The 25,718-nt window shown below is 50.5% G+C and overlaps 1 protein-coding gene across 17 annotated transcripts in view; it reads left to right on the top strand.

Annotated features, from left to right (window-relative positions):
• Window positions 1–25,718, top strand: part of MEGF11 (multiple EGF like domains 11) — a 344,701-nt gene that overhangs the window by 262,895 nt on the left and 56,088 nt on the right. For all 17 annotated transcript variants that reach the window (XM_032342939.1, XM_032342935.1, XM_032342936.1 and 14 more), the window contains exons 6-10: window positions 2,414–2,660; window positions 3,931–4,051; window positions 11,819–11,955; window positions 16,615–16,827; window positions 23,997–24,171. In XM_032342939.1, the coding sequence (XP_032198830.1) occupies window positions 2,414–2,660; window positions 3,931–4,051; window positions 11,819–11,955; window positions 16,615–16,827; window positions 23,997–24,171 (893 nt within the window). The remainder of the gene's footprint in view (window positions 1–2,413; window positions 2,661–3,930; window positions 4,052–11,818; window positions 11,956–16,614; window positions 16,828–23,996; window positions 24,172–25,718) is intronic.

Genomic DNA, 25,718 nt, shown 5'->3' with positions numbered 1-25,718 from the left:
ATTTGCGTTTCCCTGATGATGAGTGATGTTGAGCACCCTTTCATGTACCTTTTGGCCATCTGTATGTTCTTTGTAAAAATGTCTGTTCAGACCCTCTGCCCATTTTTTAATCAGATTGCTTGGTTGTTTGCTACTGAGTTGTTTGAGTTCTTTTTACATTTTGAATATTAACCCCTTGTCAGTTACATGATTTACAAATGTTTTCTCCCATTCAGTAGGCCCCCTCTTCAGTTTGTTGACAGTTTCCTTTGCTATGCAGAAGCTTTCTAGTTTGATGTAGTCCCACTTACTTATTTTTGCTTTTGCTGCCTTTGCTTTTAGTGTCGAATCCAGAAAATCATCGCAAGACCTATATCAGGAGCTTACCACCTATGTTTTCTTCTAGGGGTTTTATGGTTTTGGGTCTTACACTTTGGTCTTAATTCCATTTTGAGTTAATGTTTGTGTATGATATAAGATAATGGTCACGTTCCATTCTTTTGTGGGTGGCTATCCAGTTTTCCTGACACCATTTATGGAAGAGACTGTCCTTTCCACACTGTATATTTTGACTCTTTTCTCATAAATTAATTGACCATGTATGCATGGGTTTATTTCAGGGCTCTCTGTTCTGTCCTGCTGTTCCATGTGTCTGTTTACTGCCAATACCATATTGTTTTGATTACTATAGCTTTGTAATACAGTTTGAAATCAGGAAGCCTGATACCTCCATCTTCTTTCTTATGTCTCAAGATTGCTTTTGGCTACAGGAGTTGATTTTGCCTTATTCACTGTAGTACCAGGTAGAAAATGCAAGGTGAGATTTAATCTGGCAGCTCAGTTTGTGTATTTGGATATTTAGGGCACAGATGAAGAAGGAATAAAGCAAGATAGGGTAATTGGGATTTGGGCCTAGGCAGGTTCCATGTACTAAAGGATGATAGTTAGGCTCCATGATATTGACTACTTGACCTTGATCAGTGAGTGGCAGGTACATGCAGGGGAGTTTGTGGGTTTATGGAGTGATTCCTCCATCAATGCCTTAGTCCACAAAGACCCCATGTACTCACTGGCCTCACTAGAACCTTATGCTCTTGTACCTGCCCAACCCTCAAGTGCCCCTGTGTCTTTGTTCGTACCAAGCCTGCCCACTGACACCTTCTCCAATCCCACTCACCTGCCTCCTTCCTCTCTGGGTGTCTAAACCCTAAAATCACTGGCGCACAAAGGTCAACAGCTCATCTCCTCATCTTCGGGTGGTAAGATGCCTAGCCATTCCAGTTTGCCCAAGGCTAAGGGATTTCCCAGAATGTGGGATTTTAGTGCTCAAACCGGGACAGTTGGTCACTCTGATAGGCAGAAAGTGAAGTCTCTTCAGGAAGTCTTGCCTGGTTTCCTTAGCTGGGAGCGATCTTTACACTGAACTTCTCCTAGAACATTATTTGTATATGTCCATGTCCATGCCTGAACTCCACATCCGCCATACTCCAGGACTCAAGTGGCTGAGGCTGTGGTTTGAGGACGTCTTGTCATCGTGTGTCCTGTCTGCTCCAGATGAGGGTCAGAGTGGGAGGTGGGTGTGAGAGGTAGGTGACTTACCTGGGGCTCTGCCACTGAGGCCCTTTTCACAGCCGTGGAAATTTCTGCAAAGCTGGTTCAGATAGTGCTCTCTGAAACATTTAATTACATATAAAAATCTTGAAGGCTGTCAGTCCCCTCCCAGGGAAACATTACTTCTTCCTGCTACTTCTGAAGTTGGCTACTTGGAAAGTAAAGAAATTGAACTGAAGATGAAGCAACCTGGGGAGGGGTGGGGAGGCATTACTGAAAGGGAGAAGCAGCAGAGAGAGATGGGAAGGGTGACAGGGAGACAGAGCCGGCCAGGGGAGGTGCAGGGAGGTAGAAGACAGGTTCACTGAGACTGAAGGGCAGGAGGGGAGAAAAGTAATGAGTTTCAGGAAGAGAGGGAAAGAGGTGGGAAAGAGAAAGAGAGATGGGAGCTAGGCTGTGTTGGGGAGTCACCAAGAAGTTGAAGGGTTGGCGGTGGTGAGTGTGGTCACAGAAAAGAGGGCTGGCAAACTAGGAGAGAAACAGCCTGGCTGAGACAAAGAGCTAATCAAGAAGAATTCAGCAAAGTCGAGGGAGGTAAACAGTTTATGGTTCCAGAATTTCACCGGGGAGGGGCTTCAGGGAAGCACTGGTTGGAAGGGGATGGCTCTAACCAGGAGATGCCTTGAAGAACAGAGTCTCTCAGCAAAGAGCTGGTGGAGGTTATGAGGCACCAAAGCTTCTACCCAAATGGCCCTTGCTGCCTCCTGCCCAAGGGAGAGCAGTGCAGAGTTAGGAAGGTCATTGGCGGCATCGGTGCTGGCCCCCATCCCAAGGAGAGTCCCTCAGGGATCTTCCTCAGTCCTGACCGACTCCTCTCTTGCAGGCTGTGACAGCGACCACTGGGGCCCCCACTGCAGCAACCGGTGCCAGTGCCAGAATGGAGCCCTGTGCAACCCCATCACAGGCGCCTGCGTGTGTGCCGCCGGCTTCCGCGGCTGGCGCTGCGAGGAGCTCTGTGCGCCCGGCACCCACGGCAAGGGCTGCCAGCTGCCGTGCCAGTGCCTCCATGGAGCCAGCTGTGACCCCCGCACTGGCCAGTGCCTCTGTGCACCGGGCTACACTGGAGTCTAGTGAGTACTGCCTGCAGGGCCTGGGGGTGGGGTGGGGTGGGGTGAGGTGAATGTCCCCCAACACACAGCTGCGCAGTCTGCCACTGGCACCTGATTGTGGGCAGGTGGTCCCAAGAGAAGGAAGGTCAAGGCAGTCCTGGCTGTCAGATCCCCTGTGCTGTGACTCCAAGTCCTACAGAGTTTAAATGCCCAGGTGTCTCCCATGCAGGTCTCCGCTCCCTCCCACCCAGGCCCCAGGGTGACTGGTACAAGCTGAGACGAAGCATGGCCAGTTCATTAAACTCCTGCCCCTTCCTGTGGGTAGTTGGGGGTGGGCCAGACCTTAACTGGCTGTTCTCTGATTATAGCCCACGTGCCACCACTCACCGGGGTCTTGACCCTTCAAGGCCATTTAAGAAAAAAGAGGTGGGTGAGGGCCCTGGGCAGGTATCATGCATAGATTCAGGGAATTTACTGTGTCTGCTGCTCTCTCCAGTCTTCTCCCCTCAGATCTCAACAGCCCCTCACACCAGTTTTCTGGAGTCTGCACTGACAGGGAACCACCAAGACTGCTTGAGACCCCCTCAGAAGCGAGATTGAAGTTCTCCTCCCTACCTGGTTGAAGGCTCAGTGGCCTCCCAATGGCCCTAGATCCTGAGAGAGCACCCAAGGACACTGGACAGGGACACATCTTTGACCGAGGATGTTTCCTGCCCTAGTGTGTGGACGGCTCCAGGGCCATTGCTCTAAGGCCTAAGGCCACGATCCTAGGCAAATCCTCCCTCATACCTCAGCAGTGCACATGAGCCTATTACAATAGCTGAGAACCTTCCAGAACCTGGAAGTGGGGGCAGGCCCCAGATACCCCTCTCCCTGAATCTTTAAAAATCTAGATGGATTCTTAAAAGCTGGATGGACAACCACTTCTCAGTGCCTTTACTCATGCTGTTCCTTCTGCCTGGCATGCCCTTCCTTCCCATCTCCCAGTGAAACTAACTTCACCCTCAGGACCCACGTGAAATGGCTTCCTCTTTGGAAGCATTCCTCCCCAGAAGAACACTCTTCTTTACACTATAGCACGTAAGTCATCTCACAGGTACTGGCCCGAGCACATAACATTCCATTTCGTTATACCTGAGCCCTGTTGCCCCCTTCTGGTGGGAAGCAGGACTGCATTTCAGCTCACCATGGCCCAGTTCACACTATGAACTCACTAATTCCAAGGGGCCCCTGGAGCCCTGCCATCTGACCGAATGCTGCTGTGTCTAACACCTCTGCTTCCCCCACACAGCTGTGAGGAGCGGTGCCCACCTGGGAGCCATGGGGCTCACTGTGAGCTGCGCTGCCCCTGCCAGAATGGGGGCACCTGCCATCACATCACGGGAGAGTGTGCCTGCCCCCCAGGCTGGACGGTAGGTGGGCCCACAGGACCTGGGTGGGACCCTGGAGGAGGGGTGAGCATCCCTCACTCACACACGTTGGGAGGCTAGATACCTCTCCCACCCCCAACAACCCACCCTCCTGTCTGTGGTCATGGGCATCACCGGACACTGCCAGTGGACACAACTTTGAATCACATCTGCATCAAAAGGGCTGTGTGAACTGCTGGCAAGTTACTTAACCTCTCTGAGCCTGTGGTCCCTCGTGCTTAGAGGACTTGAAATCTAGATTAGCTCTATCTTTGGGCATAGGTACTCACCCGAGCTGCCAGATGGGCTCTGGGCCAGGTGTGGCAGCAAGGTGTGGTGTAAAGGGCAGGGGAGCAGGTGGGAGGAGGAAGGAAGATGGCGAGTATGGCTCGATCCCCCGGGGTTCTAGAACTTCATATTTCCAGCCTCTACCCCCTGTTCTCTCCCATACACACACACCCTAGTTCTGTGGGCCCAGAATCTGTATTTTAACATGCACTCCCGGCGCTTCTCTGCAGCCTCTGCCAATCCAGGTCTCATGTCTGGGAGCCACTACAGTGGAAAAGGGGCATGGGAATTATAACCTCACAGGGCTAAATTCAGGGGCTACATCCAGTGTTGACCTGAAAAAAGTATTCAGTTACTTTGGTCTCTGCTTCCCCATCTGTAAGCAGAACTGATACAACAAGAGTCCAGCCCTCCCCTTCCTAGCTACCATGCTTGGCCAAAGGCCCACATGAGGCCGTGCATGTCCAAAGCAACTTGCAAACTCTGATGTGCTTATAATTGCTGTGTTATGTCCCTGGATCCCACAGGCAATGCACAAGCCTCCTTTTTAGCCAGCACACTCCCATCCCTCACCAAAGACCCAAGCTTCTCAGGAGCAGTGAGTCACTAAGGCTGACTTTCCTGGGCTGTGTCCCTGCTTCCAACTCTCCAGTGATACCCCTGTTTCACAGGAAGCTGGGTGCCCCAGCTGGCTGCCTCCCTTGGGACCCGAGACTTTGCAAAGCTAGAGAGGACAGGGTTGCTGATCAGGAACAGGACATTTTGGGGGGCTGTGAAGGCAGAGGTTATGAGGAGCAGGTAGGGGAGGTGCCTGCAGAGCCCATTGAGGCACAGATTTGCCAGGATTTTCTAGAGCAGGAAAGGACTGGGGGCTGATTTAGTCTAGCAGTGTCCAAACCTGGCTGCGCACAGAGTTTCTGGGGCCGGAGGCTTTAAGAACAGATTCCCAGGCCCCACCAGGGACCTTCTGGGGCCTGGATCTCTATCTCTAATAAGCTCCCCAGATGATTCTGAGGCAGCCAACCCTGTCTGCTGATCTGTGTTCGGAAATAATTGATCAGGACTATAGGATTTCCTTCTGCGTTTCACAGAAACTTGGGGTTTCTTGGGGGTGAGGATCCTGATAATTAGGGCTCTCGGTCCTACGCACCCTCTCTTCTCCATTTAAATCTACTTTCTATATTGAGGTACTAGGTAAGATTTCACATAAAAATGGGGTCTCCCAGCTTTTAGAGTTTGAACGCCACTGGTCCATCAATACATTCCTGTCTCAGATGAAGAAGCTAAGGCCCAGAGAGGCTGAGTAACCTGTCCAAGGCCACACTGTTGGTTAGGAGGAACTTAGGCTAGAATCTAGGTGTCCCAGCTCTGGACTCCTGAACCTCAGTCCTTTGTGTCTGAGGACAAAAGGGTTCTGCTGCCTTTCCCACACCTGCCCATTTCTTCCACCCTGAACCACTCTGGAAAGACTCTCTCTTATCTCCAGCCAGCTTCCAGAATTCCATCACCCATGGACTGGGTCCTTGGAGGCCTAGCAGCAGGCAGTGAGGCTGGCTCTGGGTGAGGTAGGGGGAGAATGGGAGAATGGGACACAGAGCCTGCCCAGACCTGCCTGTACCTGTACCTGTACCTGTAAAGATCTCTCTGGAGAGACTGATGGAGGCCCGCAGTCAAAGAAGAGGCAGGGAGGAGGCCAACACATGGAGGAATTCTTTTTCTCCCCAACACGGTGAGAGGTTTGTTCTTCCCAATGACAAGAAGCTCTGTCAATAGAAGCCTTCAGATTTGGGGACTTTATGTTTTTAATTTTATTGTAGACAATTGCATTTCTATTTTTGACACACCATTTAACTTGCAGATTTGTATGAATTATTAATACCCCTCGAGCATGCGGAGTCATGGTGAAATGAAGCTGCGGCTCAGCCCTGAGGCCCCTCTAAGGGAGGGCAGGGACCCAGAAGAGGGTGCTGCGCCGAAGGCTCCTGCCTTGATTGTCCCCCAAGACCTTACTTTCTTTTTGGGCCCAGGCGGCTTCAGCCACACTCAGAGATCTAAAAAACACAATCGCTGACTCACACAGTGCAGCTCCCTAAAGGACTGAGGCCTGGTGCAGAGCTAGAGAAGAGGCTCTAGGATCTCTGGGCCTCTGGGCCCCTCCTCAGAGCTTCCTGGCCACCAGGCTCTACGCGGGCCTGTCGGACACTCCACTTGCCTAGCTGTCTGTCATTAGCTTGTTCCAGCAGGGGCCTTGGCAAAGAGCCTGGGAAATTACTCTTTTCCTTTCAGCAGAGAAGAGAAAGCAGGTGTGAGTAGTTGGATGAGAGTGGGGACTGCAGACAGAAGGGAGGTAGAGGATGTGGTCAGCCTCCACTAGGAGTCCCCAGTCTGATGGTGGAGGCTGGATATAGTGTGTGTCTGTGAGTGTGTACACACACACACACACACACACGCACACCCCTGACAGGCCTGAGGAGAGATGGGGCTGAGGTGCTGGGAACTAGGACCAGATGTCCCAGAGGGCCAGAGATTGGCCTTTGGAGCTGTGGCTGCAAAATTAGAAGGTCAGGTTTGGGAAGGATGATTCGTAGAGACCCACACCCTGGACCTCAGCACGCATACAGCCACTGATCACTGACCACTGAGAGCATCCATGCTCCCTGGGACGGTGGTCACAAGAAATACCTTCAGGTGGCTGGAGAGGCTGAGTGGTGCCTCCTCTGGGAGAATCAGAGTGACCTGCCTCAGTCCTTTTATATTTATACTCCATTTAGCCACAGTGCTCTGAAAGAGTGGTTGGTTTCCAGATTTTGACAAACCATTTGGTCTAACAGGTTCTGAGAGGAGCGGGACTGTTGCCTCCCCTCATCTCCAACCTTCTGAAAGCCATACCACCCAAGATCCTGCTACAGTTGGAGATGTGCACTCCAGTAGAGCACAGGGCCAGTGTGTTAGTATGCTGGGTCTATTGTAACAAAGTAGCAGAGACTGGGGTGGTTGGCAGGCGGGGTGGGGGGTGGGGGCTGTATTTTCTCATAGTTCTTGAAGCTAGAGTTCCGAGATCAAGGTGTCAGCAGTGTTGGGTCCTTCTGAGGACCTTCCTTAGCTTACAGTTGACCGCCTTTTCCCTGTGTCTTCGCATGGTTTTCCCTCTGTGCATGTCTGTGTCCTAATCTCCTCTTCTTATAAGGATATCCACCAGATTAGATTAGGGCCCACCTTAATGGCCTCATTTTAACTTTCTTATCTCTATAAAGGCCCTATTTCCAAATACAGTCACATTCTGAGCTACCAGGAATTAAGATGATATGAATTTGGGGAGACACAATTCAGCTCAAAACAGCAGAAAAGAAGCCACAGCCTTCTCCTAAGCAGACACTTCGCTGCCTGCTCTCTCCCCCACCCATCCCCCAAAGCCTGTTCTTCCAGCCAGAAACATTACCAGTTAAGGTTCTCCCACTCTTCCAAGGCTCTGCTTGTCCTGGGCCCCTACTACGAGCAACCCCGGGTATCCACTTGGGTGGAATTAACATTAATTAAGGAGCTGCTCTTTAGGACACCATACTAGCTAGGTTCCTTCCCCTCTCCAACCTCACTTAACCTCCACAACCACCTTGGAGACTGGGAGTTATGACTCCCATTTTAGAGGTGAGGAAACTGAGGCTCAAGACAATCACTGGGCTCATCCTAGATCAGCCATCTGGGAGGAGGCAAAGCTGGGACTTGCATCCAAGGGCTGACTCTGAGTCCAGTATTCGCTCAGCCACACCAGGCAGCGGGCCTTGCAAGGTACTGAATTCTTGCAGGCTCCAGGAGCTCCAGCCCGAGGAGGAGCCCAGGGATTCACGCTTGGTTCAGAGAACCTGGCTGCCTGAAGTTGAGGGACAGGCAGCAGGGGCTTAAGGAGGTGCTTGCCCACCTGTCTGAAAAGTCCCCAGGATACTTGATTTCCTCAGGAAATCTTGGAAGGAAGTATTCTGTGCACCAAACGTCCCTGCTGGCCTCCTCAGATGGCCCTAGTCATGTCTCAGAAGCTTGTGGGGTACGCTGAGAAGGCAGGCCTCTGTGGGGAGCACCTACCACCTCCAGGAGGAAGAGACCCCCTTCCTCTGTGACTTTTCCTTGTCCCTCTCCTCACATATACACTCATCTTGCTGCCCTTGGCTACTGCCTCTGCCCCTTCAAACACCCTTTCCCTGCCCCACCTCCGCCCATCACCTTCTCACATGTGGGAAAGAGAAATCTGAGCTAAAAGGCCTCTCACTTAATTCATGACAGTAAACTGGATGATATTGAAAAATGACTCGGGCCTGGCAGCATTTTCCTAAGCAAACTAGCTTCCTCTGGGTTGGTAATTATTGGGGCTTAATAACTGTGTGTTGAACTAATTGATTAATGAATCGCAGGAGACGCCTTGGTCCTTGTAAGAGAAATGATTCTCTCTGGTCTGGAAGAGGCTGGAAGGGCAGCCAGTTCCAGTTTCTGTTTAATAAAGACCTAAGATTTGTGACATAATGTTTAAAGTTATCTAATCCTACAAGGCTACTACCGGAGGGAGGGGAAAATAGTCATCCGACTCTTTCACAAGTCCCACTCCAGAAAGGCAGGTGCATTCACATCTTGTAAGTGTTTCTTCTGTCATTTCCATCCATGTTTGTGCATCACATACTTCCCTGCCATTTCCTGACTTTTTTTTTTAATATTTTATTTATTTATTTGACAGAGAGAGAGAGAATGAGATCACAAGTAGGCAGAGAGGCAGGCAGAGAGAGAGGAGGAAGCAGGCTCCCTGCCAGGCAGAGAGCCCGATGCGGGTCTCAATCCCAGGACCCTGGGATCATGACCTGAGCTGAAGGCAGAGGCTTTAACCCACTGAGCCACCCAGGCACCCCTGACTTTTCCATTGTAGACATTTGTTGACTCTGTTGACTTCCTACCATAGAATAAGATTCGGATCTGATATAGACAAGTGCAACCCTTCCCGCATCCTCTCAAGTGGGACTTTCTTACAATTTTTGGTTGAATCATTTTGATGACATTAATGACTTCATCATGTCATGACATAATGAATTCAAAATCAGTATTTCTGTTGATGTGCCCACTTATGTGTCATCACTAATATATCCCTGAAACTCTCTGGCAGAACTTGAAAAGACCTCTCAATAAGGTCAGACACATCAGATATCTCTCAATTTGGTTTTTGTTTCTGTTTTTTACTTTGAGGCCACACTCCCACATGGAAGCTTCGTGTGTTTCAGTTCCTCCTTCCTGGTGTCATTATAGACTTCCTTTTACTGCCACCCTGTAATTCCTTTTACCTCTCTCTCCTGTTGGTGTCCCCATTTTGTTCTTTTTCTTGGGTAATTCTTTTTGATGAAAAAAAAAAAAAAATCCTCCAGTAGCTTCCTGAGAAAGTTCATAGAAAGTTAATTTTTTGAGGCTGTTCAAATCTGAAAATGCCCTTATTGAATCCCCACTTAAGTATTAGTTTAGCTGGGTATAGAATTCTAGGTTGTAAACTGTTTTCCTCTGAAGTTCTAAGGCATTGCTCCATTATCTTCTAGCTTCTAGTTAAGAAGCCCAGTACCATTTGGTTCCTGTTCTTTTGTATGTGACTTTCTGAAAGATTTGAGGAGAATTTATCCATAGAAGTATAAAGATTTATAGAGATAAGCCTTAATATGGGTCTTTTTCACTTTTTATGCTAGATACACAATTGGCCTTTTCAATTCAGAGATCAGTGTTTTCCATCCTTTGATTCTGGGGAAAAATTTCTTGTATTTCCCATTTAATTTAGGCACCTCCATTTTCTCTGTTCTGCTGTCTAGAATCCCCTGTTAGTCAGATATCAGACCTCCTGGATGGAGCCTCTAAGTGTATTTTGCATACAGTTTCCTTCCTTGATGCTTCACCCTTCCCCTTCTTTCTTGTTCTTCTTTGTGGGAGATTTCTTCATCTTCCAGCTCTTCTATTACAAATTTTAAAATTTCTTCCATCTTATTTTTAGATTTCAAAAACTCTTGATTTTATGGCATCCTACTCTTCCATAGATAAAATAATTTCATATAACTGTGTACAGATATTCATTTTAATTATAACAGAAGTTCATAAGTCTCTTTTTAAAAGTTTTCTTTGCCCCCCACACAGTTCCCATTTCCTCTGTGTTCCAGTTGGGTACTGGTCTGCTTAGGTCTTCCTCTCATGTTAGAGCCTTATTTGAAATAGCTGGTGATCCTTCACCACCTGTTTCTGTGTTATAATGAGCCTCAGAAAAGCTTTTTGGAAGCCTGGGAGATAGAGGGGGTGGCCAGGCTTATTGACTGATGGAATCCTTAATTTTCAGCATCTGTAGGTCTTTCCTTTTGAGTTTATTCGTGCCCCCAGAAAAGAATCCTCCAGAACCCTGCTGGTGGGAAATAGTCTGGTAATGAGCAGTCTCATTGCTGAGCAATCAGAGGTGCACAGGATCCCCATTTCTCCTGGTGCCCCTTCAAGCCATACTTGGCATCCCTATGTCCAAGCCTACATGGGTCAACCTCTTCAAAAGTCAACTGCCAGGCTTCTGCCAGACTGGGCAAGTCACCTGGCTCTTTGAAGCAAGGGCAGAGATCTGGGGTCTCCTCTCTTTTATACACTTAATTTTTTTTTTTTTAGATTTTATTTATTTATTTGACAGAGATCACAAGTAGGCAGAGAGGAAGGTGGGGTGGGTGGGGGAAAGCAGGCTCCCTGCTGAGCAGAGAGCCCGGTGTAGAGCTCTACCCCAGGACCCTGGGATCATGACCTGAGCTGAAGGCAGAGGCTTTAACCCACTGAGCCACCCAGGCGCCCCTCTTTTATATACTTTCAAGCAGCCTTTGCGTTTCAGCATACCTGCCCTCTGACCCTCAGAGGTTCCTGGTGTCTCTGATTCCTGAGCTTTTCTGAGGTTACCATCTTCCGGCATGTGATGTCTCGTGTCCGGCGTGGCCTCTGCTCCCGTTCCTTTTGTCCTTGTAGGCTCACACTTTTCCCCACTTTGCTCTTGTGGTAGCAGCGTTTGGGAAAGGAGTGGAAATAAAGTGTGTGTTTCCAGACCACTGTGTTTAGTCAGAGTCTCTTTGTTTTTCCGCAGCACTTTGTGGTAGGCCAGTGTGAGAGCGCTTGCTGCGTTGGCTTTAGTTATCTGCTTTTCTTGCCCCTCTCCCCAGTACTGGGAGGTCACAAATTAAGTCTACCTCATATTTTTGTATCCCTAATGTCTACTAAAGTGCCAGGTATATAGGAGGCAGTTAATAAGTGTATGCTGCATAATTGGAGAAGCTGATTGGCCTCAATCTCCATATCTCTCAAATGGGGCTTTGGAGCCACAGTGTCCGGCTTCTTATGCTTCTTTGACTGGGGAGAAAGTCCCCCTGTGGAAATGGGGTGGTCCCTGGGGCTCTAACCACTGTGCAGCTTCTCAGAGAGAGTGGCATCACATGTGTCTTCCCTCCTCTGTTTTAGGGAGCAGTGTGTGCCCAGCCCTGCCCACCGGGGACGTTCGGCCAGAACTGCAGCCAGGACTGTCCTTGCCACCACGGAGGGCAGTGCGATCACGTGACTGGCCAGTGCCACTGCACAGCTGGCTACATGGGGGACAGGTAAGAGAAGTGTCAGCTAGCATCCTTGCTGAGCATGTTGCTCACTTTCCCAGCGGCCTTGCAGAGGTGGACTGAGGTTTACCAGCCCGCAGCATGCCTCTGTGAGCTTTCATGCTTTCTCAGAAAGCATTCCAAGTCCTTCTGCTGGTAAGATTCATCCCTCATCCTTCCTGGCTCTTGGTCTGCTACACCCCGACCCCTGTGCCCAGTGACCAAGCGCTACGCTTGTGCTGACTCACCAGGAGAGGGAGGTGAGCACCTATCACTCACTCTGCTTTCTGCCTACTGGAGGGAGGCAATGGCACCAACAGTCCAAAGAAGCTGGGAATGCACACTAGTTTACACATTTTGCATAATTTCTTCTAGAACTAAATTTTGATTCCTAAGGTGGGTTGTACCAAAAGAATCCTGGTTTCAGTTTGTATCCTCTGAGGGCTAATGGCCTGATAGCTGAACAGAGGCTCCAATGTTATGGGATCAAATCAGACTTGCAGACTGGATAGCCCACAAAACACAGAACTACGGAATTCCTGCTCACATTCACCATGGCAGGGAGAGGGAAGCCATGATGGTGGGGGTGGGGGGTGCTGTGGAAGACAGAGAAGCAACAGTGAGCGTGCTGGATGGTGAGTGAATTCAGAGCTGGAAGAGGGCATCTGCTTCAGACAGGACCGGGCCAAGCCTCAATTACATGCATCTTTTCTAGAAGAGCAAGGAGCAGTGGGGGCAAGGCTTTCACACCCACTTCTCTGTTTCTGTGGGATCCATGTTGCATCTCTAGCCCTGGAGTTTTTTTTTTTTTTATTCTGCCCAAAGTGAGACAAGAGGAATATTTTTTTTTGCCATCCCCCTGCTTTCCCTGCCCCGATAACATCAGCAAGGTGGTATCGAGGCTGAGTCAACTTATTGATCCTTCTGGCTGTGACAACATAACCGTGCTCCTCCAACTGTCACTGGAGTCAGCCCCAAATCCCCCGTCACATCCAGAAAAGCAGTTTTCCATTTTTTGCCTTAGGTCTGTTTACCTCCAGCCTGAAGTCTTTCGAGCCAGATCTGATCTCTTTGTGAGCTAATGTTCCTCTCCATGAGCTTCCCAGCTTTAGAACATGGGGCATGGCATCCGGACATCCTCTCTGACTTCTGTTAGAGAGGGTTCTCTGGGGGAAGTATCTGGAGAGGAGACTGAAGCACTGAGCTCACCTTCTCATTCTCACTTGCTCCCCCAGTAAGGAAGTGCATCGGTAGGGTCAGGAGCCAGAAGACCCCAGAACCAGAACAGGACCATTTATTTCAGTCCACTTGCTCATGAGAGGTAATCCAGCCCACTTGTTGCTAGAGACAAGCAGGTCTGGACATCTGGCCTGCTGAACCCAGCACCCATAGACCCTATATCATTGGCTGTCTCGGTGTTTGCTGCTAAGAGGTACCCAACAGAAAAGTAATCCGAATCCCTCTTCTTGTTGGGGCTGGCCCATGACCCTGGGGCAGAGAGAAATCCCAAACGTTTGGGGCCCTCTGAACAAACTTCACCCATCAGCTGTAGAGTTCAGGGGGAGAGCCAGGTAGCATGTGGGTTTCCCACCTCAATAGGCCGCCTAGTGTTTAATATTTTATAAAATTGCCTCCATTAATTTTGTAGGTGACAGCTGCATTAACCCTCCCCAAATCATTGAAAGCATATTAAAGTTGAGTGGGTGTAATAATGCGGGCCTCCCCGGATAGGCAGAATCCAGTGCAAATTAAACATGAAACGTAACGAGGGCTTTGCAGCTCATTTTGTAATTTAATTGAGCAATGGATCTGGTTGTTAATGGCACTATCAGACACGTTAGATTGATACGTTGCGAAGGAAGGATGTTTAAGTAGAAAACTAATTCCTGCTGTGATTACCCTTCTGTTCCACGGGCCCCGTTATTAGCGTGCTTTGTGGAAAATTCATTAGCAGTCATTGCTTGATCTCTAAATAAATAAGTTGTTTAAATTGTGAGTAGAAAAAAAAGGGGGGGCTGATTATGTAAATGTATTAGGTTGTCAATATTTCATTTCCAGATTCTTTTTTTGCAGCTATGCAGTCAGTCACTTCCTAAATATGGCAGGTGAGGGAGTACCCTTCAAGGGGAGTTCGCTGGCTGGGCCTCTGCACAGTCCTGCTGGGTGGCAGGGAGCAGGAATGTTCCAGCGAAAGTGGGGAGTTGTCAGGAGAGTCTCCTGGCTTAGGTGTCTTGCCCTGGTGTCTGAGATATCTGAGGAGAACCAAACTGAAGGACTTCTGGGAAAATCCATTCTGAGGCTGAAGAGGAGCTGGGAATTCAGATAGTGATTTTCTAGCCCTTCAATGCTTTGTGCCCGGCCCTTCTGCCTCAGTGTCCTTCTTTCCCTCCCCCATCCTCCTCCTCCTCCTCCTCCTCCTCCTTCCTGTCTTCTACCTTCTCTCTCTTCTACGGACAACCTCCTCCTTCTTCTCCCTTCCTCCCTCTGTTTTCTGTTCTCCTTCCCAAATGGAACCTTGGACTGGCTAAAATGTTGCAAGGTCTGCTGGGCAACAACCTCGGGTCATGTCGGCCATTTGAGCTTGGGATGCGCCTCAGCTCTCCGAATCCCCGCCCCCCAACTCCAGAGTGAGGGTGATGGGCATACCCCCTACTTCAGGGGCCCAGGGCCGGGGCCTCAGGGCCTGCTGAGCTGGGAGCCCCTCTCTGGCCGCTGCCCCCGTCTGTGGCCCTCCTTTTGCCACAGTGACTCTGTGAGGGGACAATGGGTGGCATCTTCTTTGGGGAAGCCTTCAAGTTTAGACCCCAGTCACTCTCCTCCTCTCCCTGTCATCGTGGGCACAAGGTGACAAAGAGAAGACAGACAGGCACCTGGTGCAGAGTTGCCAAGACTCGGGCCTGACACCCCAGCCCCCCTGGGCCTCAGACATTCGCCACCCAGCTCTACAGCATCACTGGGGCCTGGCCACACCATCACCCTCATGAGCAGCGCCCGAGGGCCCCCAGACACAGCTCCCAGCCCCGCTGGGGAGAACAGCCCTGGCTCCAAGTTGTGACTTTCCAAGATTTAATAAAGAAGTTAGGGCTATGTTTTGTTTTTTTTTTTTAAGCAATTTTTATAGCTCCCCTCCTCACCGTCATTGTGGAAGGCACGGCAAACTGGAAAATGGTTGTCTAGATGACAGAACACTAACAAATTCCTCAAGTCTACTCTGGGGTTAACATTTGGAATTCTTCCCTGCGAGACTTTTCATGCCAGCACCTGAGGCAGAAGGTCGGATGGGCTCTGTTCTGGGAACTTCAGAAAATAGAATTAATAAGAGCATTCATCATAACCAACATTTCTTCCTGAGCCCCTACCACGTGTGGGACACCTCTCCAAACATTTACACACCTTATCTCGTTTCATCCTCAAACAACCTGATGGCCTTAGTCATCATCGTCCCATTTTATGATGAGAAAGCAAATGTCAGGACTGACCTGCCAGCCCCACAGGAGCTGGGCTGGGATGTGGGTCATGCAAATCCCCAAGGTCATTTCCCAAATCTCTGGGATGCAGGAGCCGCCCACCTCTTTTACTCTGGATGCCTCCAGGTGTCCCCTGACCTTGTCAGGATCCAGGCATGGGGCAGTGACTCTGCACCCCTGGGGAATATCTCCAGTCTGGAGTGAGGGCTGTCAGGCAGTCAGCAGTGAGGGTCATGCTCCTCCACAGAGGACCCACAACCAGGGGCTATGGGGCAGGGAGTGGAAAGACTGTGGGTACGCTGGGAGCTCAGAGGAGCAGGCAAACTACTTGACACAAAAGGGGCTCAGTTCTCCTCCTTCAGGTTGGGGGCGTGCTCACCGGCTGATGGGCGAGGCTCAGCCTCTGCTTTGGACACCCCTCTCTCGACCCTGTGTCGGAGGAAGAGGAAATCGTTGCTGCTGTTGTGGGGGATTCTCCCATCCAGTGAAGGAGGGTGCCTCTTGTACTCAGGAAGGTTCCGCACTGTGGAGGAGACACGTGTCCAGTCTGACCAAGGGAGACTGGACATGCGCCCAAAAGAGTAGGAAAAAAAGCCCAGAAACAGTAGAAATGAAAGGACCATGTTTCAGGAACCAAGATGCCACCGATGGGAAGATGAGCTGTCCTACCTACTGCTAAGAATGAAAACATTGATAATTAAACGATGACGTGCCGTCACCTGTAAGAGGAATCCATGGCAGAGATGCCCAAATGTAGTTGGCAAACATAAGTTTTATTGTTTAATGGGTACAGACCCTTCAGCTTGGGAAGATGAAAAGTTCTGGAGTTGGTGGTTATGATTGCTCAAAATGCGAGTGTCCTTAGTGCCACTGAAACGCAGTTGAAAGGGTAAATTTTATGTTGCGCATATTTTACTGCAATCAAAAAATGAAATAAAAACCACATTTCAGGCTTAGAAGCAATGAAATATGACAGTATGAACTCAGGGCCAGGGGCCTGAGGAGGGGACCGGGCATGAAGCAGGGACCTGACTGGGGGACGGAACTGTCAGTGCTTCCTGGGGGATGAGAAAGGAGCAGGGGAGGCTGGGGTGGCATGCAGCAGAGCAGGCCCGGGCCTGGAAGCAGAGGGCGCATGCTGGCTGGATCTGGAAGGGGAGGGTTGGAAGCACAGCCTCAGCCCCGCTCTGTTGTCTTGCAGGTGCCAGGAGGAATGCCCCTTCGGGACCTTTGGCTTCCAGTGCTCACAGCGCTGTGACTGCCACAACGGGGGCCAGTGCTCCCCCACCACCGGAGCCTGTGAGTGTGAGCCTGGCTACAAAGGCCCCCGCTGCCAGGAGCGGCTGTGCCCCGAGGGGCTACACGGCCCAGGCTGCACCTTGCCTTGCCCCTGTCACACCGACAACACCATTAGGTATGAGCTGGGGTCCAGGGAGCCCGGGGCCGCTTGGGTGGGCAGGCCCTGTTGGAGAGGGGGCTTCTCGAGGCACAGACCCCCTCCTCCAGCCTGGTCACCCAGGCAGGGCAGCGAAGGAACTGGGACCTGAGCAGTCACCTTTGCTGACTAACCACTTTGCTGAAAAGAAGGGGAAGGCAAGGCCACCCAGCCAGGACCAGGACCCAAGTCACCTGCGTCTGTCTGCCATACCCAGCTGGCAGCTCAAAGTAGGCTAAGCTGAGACCCACCATGAAGGAGACGGGAGGGAGTTTGGGGATCCTTAGGCTGGGGTGAAGGATGGAGCCACAGAGTCCCGCAGAGCTGGGATGGCGGGGCTCCCATGCCACAGGCCCTGGGGGCATTGTCCTTGAGAAATGTCCCCTCCACCTGCTCTATATCTAGCTGAGCCATTTCCCAACCCCCAGAGGCCTGGAGATAAGACTGCCAGGACAGAAGCAGGGGCTCGAACCACAGAAGGTCCGTACTGGAAGGGACCTTAAAGATCAGTAGGGCTCTCCTGGGGCCCAAAGAGGATGTCCCAGCAGGCCCTGGCTAGGGTGGAGGAGCAGGAGGGACAGAGCTCAGGGCTGCCTCACCTCAGCTGAAGCCAGCCCCAGGAGCTGCTTCCAGAGGAACCTGAGTCTGGGGAACAGAAGAGCCAGAGCTGCCCCCGGGCCCCCTCTTCCACATCTCCTCACTTCCTCTCCGTGCACCAGTTAGCACCACCCTCTGGTAATAAAGGAGACTGTTGGCCCCAGAGAAGGCCTCCACGGCCCTTTATGTGGCTGCCTCTTATCTGGGTGGCGAAGGGTGGGGGAGTCTCCCTTCTCCCCTCGGACCTGCAGGACGGCCTGGGGAGGACTGGCTGCTCTGGGTGGGGGGTATTGCTGCCATTCGCAAACTAGAGATGCCTCTTCCTTGCAGCCCTGTTGCTGGGATGGCCAGGACTTGGCCTCAGCCCCCTTCTTCGTTTCCAACCTTTGATTCTTCACAAATCCCCCTAAAGCCTCTGGTGACTGCTAGTGTTATGGCTTAGGTGGAGTCTGTCCTTGGTTCTCAGTCCCCGGAGCTGAGTGGCTAGGGTTAGTGCCACCTGCAAGGTGGAGGGCTGGGAAAGAGGCTGTTGAGAGGGGCTCTGGGGCCAGCAGAGCAGGCCCCTCTATGACCCAAGCGCTCATTCCCTCAGTCATCCATGCAGCAAACACCGAGCGCCTGTAGGGCTGGGCCACAAAGAGGAAAAAGAGTCCTTCAGCTCCAGTCCAGCCCTCAGGAACTCGGGCCTGGAGCACTCACACACACTGAGCCCCTTCTGCCTTAGTTCTGCAAAATACAAGACAGTACCAGTAGTGAGGCAGAGCTCTGTTTTATGGACTACTAAGAAAGGAGAATGCAACCAGCTGAACCATGATGTACCATTGATTGTACAGCACACCCAATATCTGAGATGTGAAGTGTAGGAGAAAGTGCATCTTAGAATCAGTGAGCTCTGTGTCACAGGCTCCGCTGGGTCCCGACATGTGCCCAAGTGACTGTGACCAGGGCTGTGCGTAGAAAGCACCAGAGGAAACTGCTGTGGTGGTCAGGGAAGTCTTCTTGGAGGAGGTGGCACCTGGGCTGGATCTTGAGGACAGGGTGAGAGCTCTGAGGCTCTCGAGACAGGGAGTCCCTACAACTAGGCAGAGGCTCGGCAGCTGCCTCAGCCTGTTGCACAGGTAGAGAACTGCACCAGGAGCCCCCACCCCTGCTGGCAGCCAAGGGAAGACTCTCCCAGAGCCAGGAAGCAAGGCTGCCGCTGAGGTCCAGTGCAGGGAGAATCCCTGCCACAGAGATCCAACCACCCCCAAATTAAAGAGCTATTGTTTTCCTCCTGTGCCTGAGCAGCCGTGCCCTGCATAATTTATTCCTCCTGTGAAGGAGTCCTCTATGCATTATTAATCTGGAAGGACTCCCTCTTCTCCGTTGCTAATCTCAGCCCATCCAATATTGATGATTGTTTGCTTTACTGTCTTTAACACGTGTCCTGTCACAGGGACTGGGAGTCGGTAGCGTTTCTTAGGATCTAGGGCTCGAGGCCAGGCCCCTCGGTGTCTGCACGACACTGAGCTGTGTCACAGCACAGGCTCTTGGAGGGCAGGAGAGGCCTGGCCGGTCCCCCTCTGTGGCCTCAGCCTGGCACGGGGCCTGGCACAGAGCAGATCCTCTGTGAGAAGAATCATGGAATTCCTCCGGATCAGCCTACTCCTCTAGATGGTTCTGCCCCCAAGCTGATGTCTTATTTATTTATTATTTATGTATTTATTTTTAGTGATTGGCACATTGGTCCAGTGACTGAACCCATGACACTCACATGTTTTCATTCAGTCTAAGACTTTCTCAGCGTGGCCGCTGTTGACTTTTGGGGCTGGACAGTCCTCTGCTCTGGGGACTGTCATGTGCATTACAGGGGCTCAGCAGCCTCCCTGGCCTCTCCCTACGAGGCACCAGTGGCACGAACCAGCCCCCCAAGTTCTGACAGGTGAGACTGTTTCCTAGGTGTGGATGGGAGAGGCAACGTAGCCCGCGGTTGAGAGCCTGTGGCCTGATTGAAGTCTCTCATGCTGCCCTTGGCTTTGTCCTCATGGTCACAGAGAGCACCTCCCTTCATGAGCCTTTGTCTCATTACAGAGCCTTCTCTTGGGAACCAAGAAAAGGAGAGGGAGGACTGTCTGATTCCTAATCTTGAAACAGTTAAGCTGTCCTGGCTGGGGTCTGGGACACCTGAGTCCTGCCTTCAGAACTACCTCTGTCTGAGCAAATGTCCTGATAGGTGTACGTGTCCTCTCGGTATCTCAGTTCCCCAGTCTGTCCATCCCTTTCATCAGCCCGGTGGAGGTAGAAGTTCTCTTGTGGTCTTTGCAAGTGAAGCTTCCACCCAACACCCTGAGAGATGGGGTGTGGGATCCCCTTGTAGAAGCTTAGTCTCCTCTCTGCCCTGGCTTCCAAGAGAGCTTACAACAGAGCTGCTCCAAGACGGTTTGCAAGGCCTAGAGTGTCTATCCCAGGGAGACAAAGCGCTCTCAGCCCCCAACCATAGGAAACCCCACTTGTCAGGCCCCAGCCTCTGTCTGCCTGGTCCCCACCCCCCGCCGCGAGACTGCTTCAAAGAGGCTGAATCCATGTGCCTGGGGAAAGAAGAAGTGGCTGGTGAGAGCCCCCCATCACTTCATTCCCTTTATAAATGCTCTGTGGCACCCACAAAGGAACGAGCCTCCTTCGTAAAGGAATAACCTTGAGAGAGAGAGTGCCTGTGTCTCAGGCCTCTGTCGTGTCTCCTCCACAATTGGATTGTCATAGATGAATTCCAGCAGCCACGAGGGTGTATTACCTTTGAAAGATTTTATTTAGCCAACAGATGCAGCACTGATAGAAATCTCAGAGCAGCCAAAAAAAAAGAAGGAAAAAAAAAAAAGAAAAATCCACCCTGAAAAGATGCCTGTATTGTTCTGCTTTCGGCTCCTATTAACTTGTGATTAATCTGTATCTGGGGGAAATGGCAGAAAGGCAAGGAAAAGAAAAAAAAAAAAACCTAGAGCAACCTGAGCCAGCCTGCACACCACCGTTTGTGACTTCTGCCTGAGCCTCACCAGCAGTCACTTGCCCACTGTGGGACCAAAGGGAATGGCTCTTTCCCCGCAGGGCAGAGGGGAGCGGGGAGCAGGGGATGCCTGGAGAGATCAGATGTGAGGAAGGCGCCCAGTTCTGAGTCATAAACTGCACCGCCAGCCCTTGCTCTGCACATTCACTTCAAAGGGATTTCAGAGGTTTTATAATAAATGATAAGCAATCAAATTAAGAAACTAGAAATCTGGGTTTTTTTACATAGAATTTCAGGGAGAAAGAAAGAAGAGATTTCAGAATCCATTTCGAGCTTTCTGGTTCTGAGAGTGGAAAGTAAATTTGGCACAGAGCACAGCCCTGAGCAGCCGAAACACTGGCGGCTGAGACGGCAAGCGAGCACTGCGGGAGCACTGAGAAGTCAGTGTTTGCCTGCTGGCACGTGCCTGGTAGGCTTCTCCCAGGGTGGTGGTCCCTGTGAGAGCCAGCGCCTGTGGCGAGAGAATCCACTGATGGGAAGAGCAGAAGCCTGCCTGAGACCCTCGACATCACGGGGCCTGGGAGGAGCTGATGGCCGCAGCCGAAGCTGCTGGGTCCCTTTGCTAGATCCACGTGTGTCTGTCTCTCCAGGACTGTCCGTGAGGCAGTCCCTCTAACCCCAGGGGAGGCCCCTGGAAGGTTGGATCCAAGAAGGGGATGGCTCAGACTGTTGAGACAGAGCGGTGTGGCCCCCGTCTGTCTGGCTGAAGGTCAGGGCCACCACGTGGGGGCCACCCCTGCCCAGAGCACCCATACAACCTGCTGTTTCCCCTCACAGTGTGGGGCTCAAGGAGGAGTTTGTCTGGATCCAGGAAAGTCAGGAAGTCTTCAAGCCCCCAGCCCCCTACATGATTCTTCTTTTCTGCCTATTTACAGTTTTTATTGCTTTATGTCTGTTTATAACAGGCTCAGTTTGGGGAAGTTCAAGAATACATAGAAATTTAAGAAAAAGTTTTGAATCGCTCATAACTTCTCAACCCAGAGATGAGCCCCAAAACCATTTTGTTGTGACTTGCTTGTTCTTCATCTATGTCAAGATATATAGATAGATAGATAGATACAGATATCTATATCTATATTTATATCTGTACCTATATCTATCTATCTATATATCTATATCTTCCTTTTCCCCATATTTTAGATCATGACTTTGTATATAATTTGCTTAATTCCACTTCACCTTCTGACACTAACAAGTCTGGAAAACAGACTTGTTAGTGACAGACTTGAGTACTTCTCTGACATCCCTTCATATGAACTGTCATAATTCGTTTAACGAGCCCTTTGTTGTCGGGGCGACATGAGGCCATCAAACAGACCTGGGCTTGATTCCCCGCTGCCACTGACTTAGCTGTGTGACCTTGGGCAAGTCATATAACCTCCAAGTCCCATCTGTAAAATAGAGGCTCTCGTGCCCAACTTGCAGGCTTATCTGAAGATTAGAAATATGTGTGAAGTGCCTGGTGCTTTTCTAGCCTGGTCACATTATTGTTTAAATTTCTTACATCTCCCCACTGTTATAAATAATGCTTTAGGGAACATTTCTGTGCATAAATCTTTCCCCACAACTCTCATTAGTTCCTTAGAATAGAATCTTAGAAATGGAATTCTAAGACCAAATGGTCTGAATATTTTTAGAACTCTTGATACATAAGCCCAAATAGTTTTCCAGAACCCTTTATCAGCATTGAGTATTGTCCTTTTTCTTTAAAAACAAAACAAAACAAAACAAACTTTACTATTTTGATAGAGAAAAAGTGATATCCAGTTGTTAGTTTGACTTGGTAATTAACGAGACTAAACATTTTCCAAAATGATTATTAGCTGCTTGCACTTACTGTTCAGGAACTGTCTGCTCCCATCCATCCCTCATTTTCTGTGAGAAAACCAGGGCTCCCGGAAGAGAGCTTGGCTGGGCTTCACACAATTAGTGTGTTCATTAATTCATTTGCCAAATATGTACTGAGCATCTCCAATGTGCCAGGGACTCTGCGGGGGCCCTGGGGTACAATACAGAGAAAGGTGAAATAGACAAAGGCCTTCCCCTTGGAGCTGCCTCCTGGTCGGGGAGACAGATGATAAGCAAGTCAATAGACACAGACAATAATTACTCGCAGTGAAAGTACTGTTCACTCCCAGATACTTAACTGGAAAGTGAATACAAGCCAGGCACTGGGCGTCCACCAGTGACCCAGGGAGATGAAGCCTGTGTCCTTCTGGAATTTAATAGAACCAAGACTTGTACCCAGGCTCCCCTGCCAGCCCAGAGCAAGCTGCTTTTGATCCTATACCTTGAGCTGGACCCCAGAGCTGAGAGGCGGGTGACACAGGGAATCTAGGGAGATTGGCTTGTCTCTACCATCCAGCATCTTCTCTGGAGTGTTCTCCATGGGTTCTCCCCATGTGCAAGAGATTTACTAGGGAGACAGCTTTGAGGGGAAATGAGTGGGGGGGGCTGGGGCAGCTAGGAAAACATCAGACTGTGATGTAGGTCTCATGCCTGTGGAGGAGAGAGAGGGAAGGAAGGAAGGCTGGGTGGAAAGCCTTAGTCTGTATCACTGTTCTAAGACAGACTGGCAAGATTGGGAATCTTCAAGCCAAATTGCCATTAGAGGAGTCTCAGACATCCCAGGAATGCGCCAACTTTAATACCCCTGCCCTGGTGTAGCTGGGAGCAGCCCAGGGAAAGGTTGGGCTCTGAGCAAATGTAGTGATGGATTTCAGACACCCTAGCTGGGGCCATTGGGCGTTTACCCTGGCCACAGAATTGCTGAGAAGTACACGGTCCACACCGGCATCACTTCTGATCATGAATGGATAGCAGCTGTTGGATCACACCTCTGCTAGCCAGGGCTTACCCTACTCTCTAAGGGTCATGCTGGGCAGCCCCTGCCTCTGGCCTAGACAGAGAGGGAGTGGAGACAATCACACTCACTCTGAAAAAGAACTAGCAAAGCCCAGTTGGAAGGTATTCTCTCCAGTGTAGACATTGCCAGAGGCAGGAGGCCCCATCTGCCCTGAGGTGTCATTTTACCTTAGCAAATGTCTGCAGAGTACCTATAATCTGCAGAACCACTGGGTCTCACTGTAGCCGACTTGTGCCTGCCCTCACACCAGGCATCTGCCCTGGGTACAAGGCTCTGCATTTCTAGAGAAGGGCTAGAGAAGGCACTAGTCCTAGAGAAGGGACTGAAGAAGGCTGCCTTCTTCTTTGGACTCTGTGTACTTATGTTAGAGCACTTCTTTGGAAATCAGAAGACTTGTGTCATAATCCTGATTTTGTTGCTTCCTCGCTATGTGACTTGAGGCAAATTATATAATTACCGTGAGCCCTAGTTTCTTGGGGCCATTAAGGCCGTGTGCCTTTGGCACCTTCTGACAAGGCAATAAGCAATTTAACCTCAGACCCATGGATCCTGCTGCCCTGGCGACCAGAGCTGGGATGGGCGGAGGGTGGGACAGGGCTGGCTCCCCAGCCAGACTGTTCTCTCTTTCTTCTCTCATTTGCTCAGCTGCCACCCAGTCACTGGAGCGTGCACCTGCCAGCCAGGCTGGTCTGGCCAGCACTGCAATGAGTCCTGCCCCGCTGGCTACTACGGCAACGGCTGCCGTCTGCCTTGCACCTGTCAGAATGGCGCTGACTGCCACAGCATCACTGGGAGCTGCACATGTGCCCCAGGCTTCATGGTAAGATGGGAAGGATCTCCCAAAGCCCCACACAGGAGTGGAGACTCTGGGAATGTGGCCCTTTGCCCAGGGATGAAGGATGCGAGTTTCTGTACTCAGAGATAGGACTTCTGACCCCAGAGCTCCCAGGCTGTTCTCGAAGGACCAGTTCCCACAGTTTCTGTAATTGTGGATGGAATAGAAGGAGAGGGTCTTTCCATTGTCCCCTCCCCATGGAACACCAGTTGTCTTTGCATCCAGCTCCTCCCTGTCTAAATCCAATACACATGGTGTTTTACATCGTAATAACCACAGTACACACACACACACACACACACACACACAGTTTTGCATTCTACTTGCTTTCACCCACATTTGCTGCTCAGGGTTCTTAATTATCATTTTAAATAGCTGCATACCCCTGCAGGAGCTGCCGTTACCCCCCCCCCCCCAGTTTACTCAACCATCCCTTACTGCTGAATATTGAGTTGTTTCCAATGTTCACAGCAAATGTTGCAATAAGCATCTTCCTACAAACAGCTTTTCCTCTCCTATTGAATTATTTCCTTAGGGTGAATTTCCAGGGTCAGTGGGCATAATATATTTATGGCTCTTGATGGATGTTGCCATATTACTTTCCTCAAGGGTTATATAAATCTACACCGCCAATAGCCATGTACGAATGTACCTATTTCAAAACAACTTTGCTAACATCCTTTTTTCTTTCCTTTCTTCTTTCTTTCTTTTTTTGTTTTTTGCTAATTATATCAGTAGAAAATGGCTCCTCGATGTTGTTGTTCTAATTTGCATTTCGCTGATTACTAGGGAGAGTGAACCTTTCCCCCACGTGTTTACTGTTTGTGGTTTCTCATGAATTATGCTGGTTTTTATGAGGTTAGGGAACTTGACACTGGAAGTGGAATCTTATTCGAAGGCCCGGGGCGTGCCCAGCAGGTCTGAGGTCCCAAGCACTGGTGGGGGCGGGGTGGGGGAGGAGGAATCCCCTGTGGCCATGTATTTTGCTGTGCTATAGGAAGTGGTTGGTGCGGTACAGACCATGGTCTTTGGAACCAGACTGGGGTCACATCCTGGCTCTGCTCTAATCACCGAGTGTGTGACCTTGGGCTAGTGAGTTAACCTCTCTCTGAATCAGTTTCCTCACCTTTGGGATGGAACACCTGCCTTGCAAAATTGTGACCAGGTGGAGAGATAGACTGTAGAAGGTAGTCCCGCCGGTGCTGGCCACACTTTAGTGAGTGTATGGAGGGGTGGTGGGCCTTCTGACCTTGCAGATTCTGACCCAGTTGAAGGGGGTGGGGCCCAAGGGTCTGCCTTTGCAACAAGCTCGAGGTGATGTCAGTGCTGCTGGTCAGTGGCCTCACACTGAGTAAGAAGGGGTGGTGCTCAACTTGGACTGTGTCTGGGAATCAGCTGGGCAGCTTTGCAAACACTGATGCCTGGGCCCCACCCCTGCTTTCCAGAGACACTGATACATTTGGTCTAGTTGAGGCTAGTATGCTGCCAAGGGGAGACCCACTGATCTACAAGGAAGCCATGCTCATGATGTG

This window comes from Mustela erminea, chromosome 5 (genome assembly GCF_009829155.1).
Source record: "Mustela erminea isolate mMusErm1 chromosome 5, mMusErm1.Pri, whole genome shotgun sequence".
NCBI classification, from domain to species: Eukaryota; Metazoa; Chordata; class Mammalia; order Carnivora; family Mustelidae; genus Mustela; species Mustela erminea.
The sequence above is the reverse complement of the archived record's forward strand: the minus strand, read 5'-3'. Positions and strand labels throughout refer to the sequence as shown.